The sequence below is a fragment of the Psammomys obesus genome, unplaced genomic scaffold, assembly GCF_907164565.1.
Source record: "Psammomys obesus unplaced genomic scaffold, mPsaObe1.curated_primary_1811, whole genome shotgun sequence".
NCBI lineage: Eukaryota > Metazoa > Chordata > Mammalia > Rodentia > Muridae > Psammomys > Psammomys obesus.
The window spans coordinates 2,157,881-2,166,930 of NW_026587759.1; the positions used below are offsets into that span (position 1 = coordinate 2,157,881).

At 35.8% G+C, this 9,050-nt stretch overlaps 1 protein-coding gene across 4 annotated transcripts in view; it reads right to left on the minus strand.

Annotated features, from left to right (window-relative positions):
* The window catches only part of Slf1 (SMC5-SMC6 complex localization factor 1), a 76,111-nt gene that overhangs the window by 8,162 nt on the left and 58,899 nt on the right, over positions 1-9,050 (minus strand). For all 4 annotated transcript variants that reach the window (XM_055604024.1, XM_055604023.1, XM_055604026.1 and 1 more), the window contains 3 exons: positions 2,259-2,404; positions 1,046-1,209; positions 256-389 (listed from right to left, as the gene is read on the minus strand). In XM_055604024.1, the coding sequence (XP_055459999.1) occupies positions 256-389; positions 1,046-1,209; positions 2,259-2,404 (444 nt within the window). The remainder of the gene's footprint in view (positions 1-255; positions 390-1,045; positions 1,210-2,258; positions 2,405-9,050) is intronic.

The following is a 9,050-nucleotide window of genomic DNA, read 5'->3' on the forward strand; positions in this document are numbered from 1 at the left end:
AAGGAAGGAAGGAAGGAAGGAAGGAAGGAAGGAAGGAAGGAAGGAAGCGATACTCTATTACACCAGGCACTAAATGACTACTTCTTGTATAAATGAGAGTTCAAGAAAATAATACATTATCCTTGAAAGCATTTCCCAGATCCAGTCCAATGTTGAAGTTCTAACATTCACTGAGGGCAAATGTGTGAGATTTCCAAGTACTGACTACAACCATGAAAAGTTCTAAGTGTAAGTTAAGTCAGATACTTGGGGTACCTTTTAGATTAGTTTTGTGAAAATTCATCTTTGTAACCAGAGAGGGGCAATTCTCCTTGGAACATGACAATTCTCCTTCTGACTTCTTTTTCAATTTTTTTAATGATGAGGAACATTTAGCATGGCTCAACTCTCTGAAAAGAAAGAAAACCGAGCAAAGCTTGTTTTTCAGTAAGGCATGCCAGCATACATAAGATAGTATTTTTCCTCCTTTAAAATGTATCCTTCTTTGAACTTAAACTCACTTACTCATTCTATCATATTGCTTTCCAATTTTTAAAATGATGTCAACTATTTAGGAACAAATTTTGACGCATTAATTTTCACTTTAATAGTCTATATCTCCAACTGCTCACTAAAAAGGTAACGAGTATAGAATGACAAAGTGGAAACCAAGTAAATGACATTTTACAGAGAAAATAAAGCTAAAAGCTTTATTAGAATGCAGGCCTCCAGAAGTCCCCATTCAAGAAGTCTCTCATTTTGACAAAGCAAATATAGCATATCACATCCATCTAAAACCTAATTTGTATTGTATAAGAAGAAACAGTACTTTGTGTTTCAGAAACTCTCTGTTTCTATGAAACAGAGACTGGATTAATAGCTTCTTTTCTTTCGGGAAGCACTTAGTAGGAAAGTGCTGCTCCTATGCATATATAGGTTTGAAATCGAGTTTTCTTTCAATCAACATAATGTAGACAATACCCCAGACAACCTGAAGTTCAAGAAGGTTCAGAGAAAAGGCCAGATTCCAAAACCAAGTGCAGCTGTTAGTGGCAGCGTTACTTACGGGAACTCTGGCCGGCCTTCACCTCGCTTTTGCTTTGCGCCATTCAGCGTCAGTAAGGCTCTTGGGGGCTCCAGGAGGGGCCGCTGGCAGATTTTTTTTGGCATCTGCCTCTTTCCAGCCCCATGTATGTCCATTTCTCCCAAAACTGGCAAATAGGCATCTATCTGTTGTGAAATAATATATCATTATCACAGCTACAAAGAGAAAAAAAAAATCACTTCATTTTGCCATGAAGTCTGGCTATAGTTTCTTGATTTCACAACTAGGTTACCACATGATCGGAACATGAGTGAATATTAAACCTGCCAGTTCTTTGTAATCATCTATGTAATTGTTTTGTCAATATCTTGCAGATGATGGTAGCTTTTAGAAAATAATTACATTTTCCAGTTCAATTTTAACTCATTTAGGAAAGTTCTTCTGATTAAGTCTTATAACCAACTTATGATATATATATTTTTATAGTTAAAAGACTTATTATCAACATGTATTTTGTTGTTTCTATTTTCCTAATGGTTTTCTTCAACAGAAAGATAAATCCAGAATAAACAGAATAAGGAGTGAAAATATTCTTCAAGCAAGTTGTAGTAAAACAATTTGCCTAGTGTCACAATAAACGAGTGGACTTGGCATTTGCTGGAAGCTGCTGGAGTATTTTATCTTAGTAGCTAACATGCTAAACAAAAGAGAATGGCAGTAAAGGCAACTCACATATGTGTATAGGTACACAGGATAAATCTTTCCCAGTTTTCCTTTTTAAACATAAAATACAAAAAAACTTTAGATGTAATTTAAAAATTTATATAATGTCAAAAGTCTGGAAATACTTTTTTTCTACTTATTTGCCCAAATAATCAAAACTTCTATTCCCTAATCTATTTCTAAAAATATTTATTATTTGTGTGTGTGTACATGTGTACATGAGTTCAGAGTGGGTGCAAACTTGTGTGCTTGGTCAGAAGATTCATTGATGCTAGGAACTGAACTTGGGTGCTGTGGAAGAACAGCAAGTGATTTTAAGCACTGAGTCATCTCTCCAGTGCTCCACTAATCTATATTTGAGATAAAAAATACCAGCCCCTTAATGTGCTCAAAGATTTATGAGCTGTGTTCTGTTCACTTATGAGAAATAACTAAGAATTAAACTTGTACTCATGAACTCATTTCTTAAAGAAACAAAGAAAGAAAAGAGTGTGAATAGGGCAGTGCTTACTATTTTCTCAAGTGATAGTAGCTCTGGGCAAGCACTGGTCGGGGCCCGTAAGCAGAGCTTTTTAAAGATTGCTTCTGCAGTGAACATTTGAAGCCAGGAAGATGAAAAGGAACAAATGAAGATCTCTAGTTCTTTTGAAGAAAAGTCTGTAGAAACAAGTAAACGTAGTTATTGCGACATCTTACACGTTTCCCCGTATCTCCTGTGCACTGTGCTCAACTGAGTAACATTTCCTAAGCTAGTAAACTTTAGTTATAATTTTAAATTACTGCAGATGTTTTCATATAAACATTTTATATAAAACATCTAAAATTATAAATATATAATTATGCATATTATATATCATACACATATACTGCTCCTTGTTTTTCAAGAAAAAAAAATTTATGATACATATATGCCAGCATTTGAAAAATAGCCAGCACCACTTTTATCAGGTAGCTGACTCCCATGTCATCTATTCAATGATATTAATTTTCTATTAAACTTTCTATGTAAATCAGTGTTTAAATTTGGAAGAGTGGGCCAGGCACCTTCCCTGGGCAGTAGTAGTAGAGCTGGTTCTGGTGGCATAGGCACTGCCCTCCACCCCCAAGTTATATGGTGGCATAGGCTTGGGAGAGATACCCAACCCCTGCCCCGCATACGTTGAGGCAGGTTGGAAAGCTGGTCCAGACCCTTTGCCTGGGCAGTGTGAGAGAACCAGCTCTGATTCTGTGGGTGCGGGAGAGCTGCCCTCAACCCTCACTGGGTGTTGAGGAAGAGCTGGCCCAAATGGTATAAGCAAGGGAGATAAGAGAGCCAGTCCTGCCTCTTCCTGGCTGTCACAAATAGGAGAGCTGGCAGGCTGAACATACACCCAACCCAGATTCAGGGCGATGAGCTGACCCACCCTATACTAAGATTTACCCCATGTATGAACTACTGGAGTGCATGAAGAGGCCAGTCCTCAGAACCAAAGCTGTAGGATCTCCATGACAGAGGGCAACAACAGGGCATCTGAGAGGAGCCTGAGGACCCAGAGGCCTTGAGCAATAATAATGATTCACTGCAATCAACACTTGGGAGTGTAGCTGTTTGATACACTTGTGTGACACACTGCAGCAAGCTCCTTTTAAACTTATTTTTTAGTTTTTTAATGCTCTTTTTGTTTGTTTTCATTTTTATCTTTTTTGTTGTTGTTTTCTTTTGGTGGGGAAATTACAAGGGTGGAGGGCAGATATAGAGGAATGGGGAGTTGAGTGGCCTTGAGGTACATGAGGTGAAATTCACATACACCAAAAAAGAATAAAAAGTTAAAAAAAAATAGCAGCATAAATAATACAACAGAATGACACAGTGATATCAACCAATAAAATAAAAGAGCTAATGTTAAAAAAAAAAAGCCACGATATACAGTCTTGATCCATAAATAAATGAAATAAAAAGTCCAGATAAGTCTATGCTCTTACAGTCACCTGTTTGTTTTTTCCCAAAACAGGGTTTCTCTGTGTAGCCTCGGCTGTCCTGGACACTCTTGGTAGACCAGGCTGGACCCCAATTCACAGAGATCTGCCTGCCTCTGCCTCCCTGAGTGCTGCAATTACAGGTGTATGCCACCATGCCCAGCTATGGTTTTTGACAAAGATACCAAAAGGAGAAAGGGTCTTCAAGAACTGGTGCCAGGAAAACTAGCATACATGTAAAAGTATGAAACTAGATCCTTATCTTACATCAAAAATCAACTCCACATGAACATAGACCTTAACATTACACTTGAAACTCTAAACAGTTAAGAGGAAAAAACTTTTGAAGATTTAGGCATAGGCAAGGACTTTGTGAATAGAACTCCGGTTGGTCAGGAAATAAAGGCAACAATAAACAAATGGAAGGAACATCATGAAATTAAAAGCCTTTTGTGGGGCTGGAGAAATGGCTCAAGGGTTAAGCGTACTGGCTGCTCTTTCAGAGATCCTGAGTTCAAATTCCCAGCAACCACAGGGTGGCTTACAGCCATCCATAATGAGATCTGGTGTTCTTTTGTGGTGTGCAGGCGTACATGTAGGCAGGACACTGTATACATAATGAATAAATCTTTATTTAAAAATATAATAAAAGCATTTTGTACAACACAGTCCCTTAACTGAGAGCAATGTCTTTTCTAGCTATACATCTGATTGAGGACCAATACCTGCAACATACAAAGAAAACAAGGAAGACCAAAAAAGACTAAATGACAAGAAACTAAACCACCCACAAAACAGGCTGTGTGAACTGAGCACACAACTCTCAACTTACGTAACACAAACGGCTGACAGACAAATAAATGGTCACTTTCACTCCCAAACAGGGAGATGCAAATCAGAACTCCACTGAGTCCATCTTGCCGCAGCAGAATGGCAGTCTTTAGGCAACTACTCTGCTCAGGTGCCTTCACAGAGACTTAAATGCTGGCAGAAATACATTTGTCGTACGTAACACAGCCTTGTGCTTGTTTTTAAATACATATAAAATATATACTAGACATTAACATTTATTATATATTATATAAGTTATATATAATATATAAAAGATATGTTTTTGTGTAACCTCATTATATAAAAAGTATGTAGCTGAATGCCTGCTACAACATCAGTAAAAATTATATAAGATATATACAATTATATATTATGTATTATATTACATATAAATATATACTGTAATATATATTAATTTCATGAGTACTATATTAGCATAATTTCTTTCTCTTTCCTCCTATAATTCTTATTCTTCCCATTCTCAAATTCATGATCTTTCCTTCAGTAACTGTAACACACACATAGACCTGCACAATGAAAACACTAAATGACATGCCAGTGGGGAAATCTCACAAGGTTCTATCTACCCTTAGATGAAGTGTTACTAGAAATTACAAGCCTCTGATAGAGGAGAATCAATCTCTATTATAGCAGTTTCTGGATTTTCTACACATCAACTTGTCCTCAGGTTCTGAATTCCATGATCATTCTAAACACTTCCTGGCAAGTTCCAAAAAAGCCAGCACCATTTACGTGTATTTGTGTGTGTGTACCTTCTTTATTATATAAAAAGTATATAGCTGAATGCCTGCTACAACATCAATAAAAAATTGTTGAGTGGATGAATGAAATGGAAATATTCTTACTGAAATAATTAGTAAATATAAAAATTATTTAAGAAGTTTGAATTCCAGAAAGATCAAAGGGAAAATAAGAACTTCAAGTCTCTGAAAAAAGAAAGTGAAGATAAAAAAAGAAGATGTCCTATGTTAAGGATCAGTTGGGTTAATATAGTAAAAATGGCCATCTGATCAAAAGCAATGTACAGATACAATGCAATTCCCATCAAAATTCCAACACAATTCTTTACAGACCTTGAAAGAACAATTCTAAACTTTATATGGAAAACCAAAAAACCGAGAATAACTAAAACAATTCTACACAATAAAAGAACTTCTGGTAGTATATCCATACCTGACTTCAAGCTCTAGGAATAAATACAAACCAATACTAATAAAAACCACGTGGTATTTGCATAAAAAGATAGGTTGATCAATGGAATAAAATTGAAGACCCAGAAATAAATACACACCTCAAGGACACTTGATTTTTGACAAAGAAGTCAAAACCATACAATGGAAGAGTATCTTCAAAAAAGGGTGGTGGTTCGACTGGATGTCTACATGCAGAAGAATGCAAATAGATACATATTTAACACCCTGCACAAACTCAAGTTCAAGTGGATCATAAGCCTCAACATAAAATCAGAAACACTAAATCTATTAGAAGAGAAAGTGGGGGACAGCTTTGAACTCATTGGCACAGAAGACAACTTCCTCAACAGAATACCAACAGCTCAGGCTCTAAGATCAACAATTAATAAATGGGACTGCTTGAAACTGAAAAGCTTTTATAAAGTAAAGGACACTGTCATCAGAACAAAGTAGGAGCCCAAAGACTGGAAAAAGATCTTCACCAGCCCTACATCTGACAAAGGGCAAAAAAGCAAATATATAAAGAACTCAAGATATGAAATACCAACAAACCAGATAATGCAATTTAAAAGTGTGGTACAGAGCTAAACAGAGAATTCTCAACAGTGGAATCCTGAATGGCTGAGAAGCACTTAAAGAAATGTTCAACGTCCTTCATCATCAGGGAAATGCAAATCAAAATGACTCTGAGATACCATTGTCAGAATGGCTAAGGAAAACACTCCTCCATTGCTGGTGGTATTGCAAACTTGTACAATCACTTTGGAGGGAAAATGATTTTAGAAGATAATTCTGTTCTGTCATGGTTTATCAATGATGACTATACTTACGACCAAGAGGAACCTATAACACATGTCCAGGATCAAAAATGATGTGATCCATGTTTTGGAAGAACATGAATTTATCCCTGCACACTGAGTTCTGTATAAATAAAGAAGCACTCTGACTTCCAGTCAGTCAGGCTGAAAAACTCCCCTTGATCTCCATGCCCACTCACTCCTCCCTCATAGATTCCTTATCTCCTCTCTTATCTCCTCTGTGTGACCTGACTATAGTTGGGGCTGGCCACAGGCAAAAAAACATTCAACAAAAGACAGCTATTCTAAAATACAAACAGCAATCATCCTCTAAACTAAATGAAAGAATAATAGGAAGACAATAATATGATAAAAATCTTCTAACTTTAGTAGTATAAAGAAAGCTACCTCTCTTTGCAGAAATTATCATTAAATAAATTGTGAACCCAGTTATTATAACCTGTATTCCTATTCCAGTGTCTTTTTGAAATAGTTAACATGACTAACCATAGATTCCAGAACTTTTTCTTCCAAAAAAATCAAGATGCACTAGAACACATGTACATTTTTTTTTTTTAAACCTGGAAGTTCGAACATAGATAATTCAGTATGTAAGAAAACATTTTTACTTGGGGGCCACAAAAGCTCAGGTAGTTGAAGAAGTTAGAAATTTAAGGCTACAGGCACGAAGGAGGGAGGGAAGGAGCAACTAAGTGTTCTAAAGCTGGCTATGCAGTCAGGAGGTTTAAGGTCTTAGGGAAGTCTTCCCATCGCAAAAATTAGTTAGAATGTTCCTAGATAAATCCCTGTCCTTTCATTTATATCACAAGAAACTTTTAAAACAAGAATAAACGTCAGGGAGAAGAAAGTATATAGTATTATACATAATACTGTTAAGATTAGACTTAAAAATAACAGTTTCTTTAAAAAAACTGCTATTAAAAATTACAGTAATTCATTCATGAGGAAATTTTATAATCAATGCAATAAACCAAATTAATAAAGGGCTACAAGGAGCTATGTAGTAAGTGCTCTGGCTCAGTGAATTTCATTTTGAAACACCATTAAGTATTGATAATGGAAAAAAACCTGGGAGTTACTGACAGACACAAAGATCAGACTGTAAAAGACTCCAATCTATTGAATAAGAAATGCTAATGATACTGAAAATTCTTCCTAACACGTAAGATTTCTGTCTGTTCTTGTTGCTATTGTTGTTTTTCCTTTGGTTTCTGAGGTTAAGTTCTCACTCTTGAGCACAGGTTGTCATGCCTTGACCCCACAATCCTCTTGCCTCAGCTTTCCAATTGCTAAAATAGTCTTGAATCACCACACCATCACAATTAAATGGAAAGAAACGTATTTTAAATGTATAAATTATGAACAACTGTCTACAATTTTTAGCTGCAGGACTAGAAAAAACATTGACAACCTTTTTAACATTTTATATATATATATATATATATATATATATATATATATATATACACACACACACACATATATATGTATATAGCCAAGCAATAATTTATTTCCTGGTAGTATTTTCTACACTATCTTCTAAATATTCACATTTTATGAAACTATAAGAAATACTTAGGAAAAGTATGAATGTTTGGAGGAAAATATAAATTTTATATGCTTATCAAAAAGATCATCTACTGAAATAAAGGTGGCTTTATTGTAAAAATGCTAGGATGGTTCAATTTATATAAGTAAATGAAATAAATCACATAAATAGATCCCTCGACATCAAATGATCAGCTCAATAAATGCAGAAAAAAATAACCCATCTAAGATGATCAATTTAATAATAGTGTACTTAATTATCTCAGAAAGTAACCAACAACCATTGACTTGCTCCTAAGGTAAATTTAATAGAAGAGAATTCAGGCCTTGTACTATTGACTTAGTTAACTAACTGTGGTTGGTGATGTCATGGACCATAGAGGAAAAGCTATAACTACCATGTTCCTTACCATTGTAATTCCCAAGTGTATTCAAAATATAAATCCTTATATCCACAAATAGTGTAGCTCTCATCCCTCATCAAAGTTTTTCTCCCCCAAAAGAGCTCATAGAAATCCATAATTGTTTAAAAAGCAGAGAACATATGATATGTGGGGAGCCCATCCCCAGTAAATACATTTACAACATAACTTATAGCAGAGGCTCAGAGAACACCATGGAAGAGGGCTCAGAAAGAGAACAAGACCCTAAAGCCCAGGAATGTCTCCAATGTATATAGCTTCTATACAAGATAGGTACCCATGAAATCTTAATAATATGGTGCTCTAAACAAGACCTGCACAATGTGAACACCAGCTGACATCCCAACATGGATGGGAAAAATATCACAAGGTACCACCCCCAGATATAGAAATATAGGCAATTAATGGCTGATAAGAAAGTCTTCTCCATAGACGAGGCCCGATTAAATTCCAAGGAGTCATCCCTAAACACACACACACACACACACACACACACACACACACACACACACAC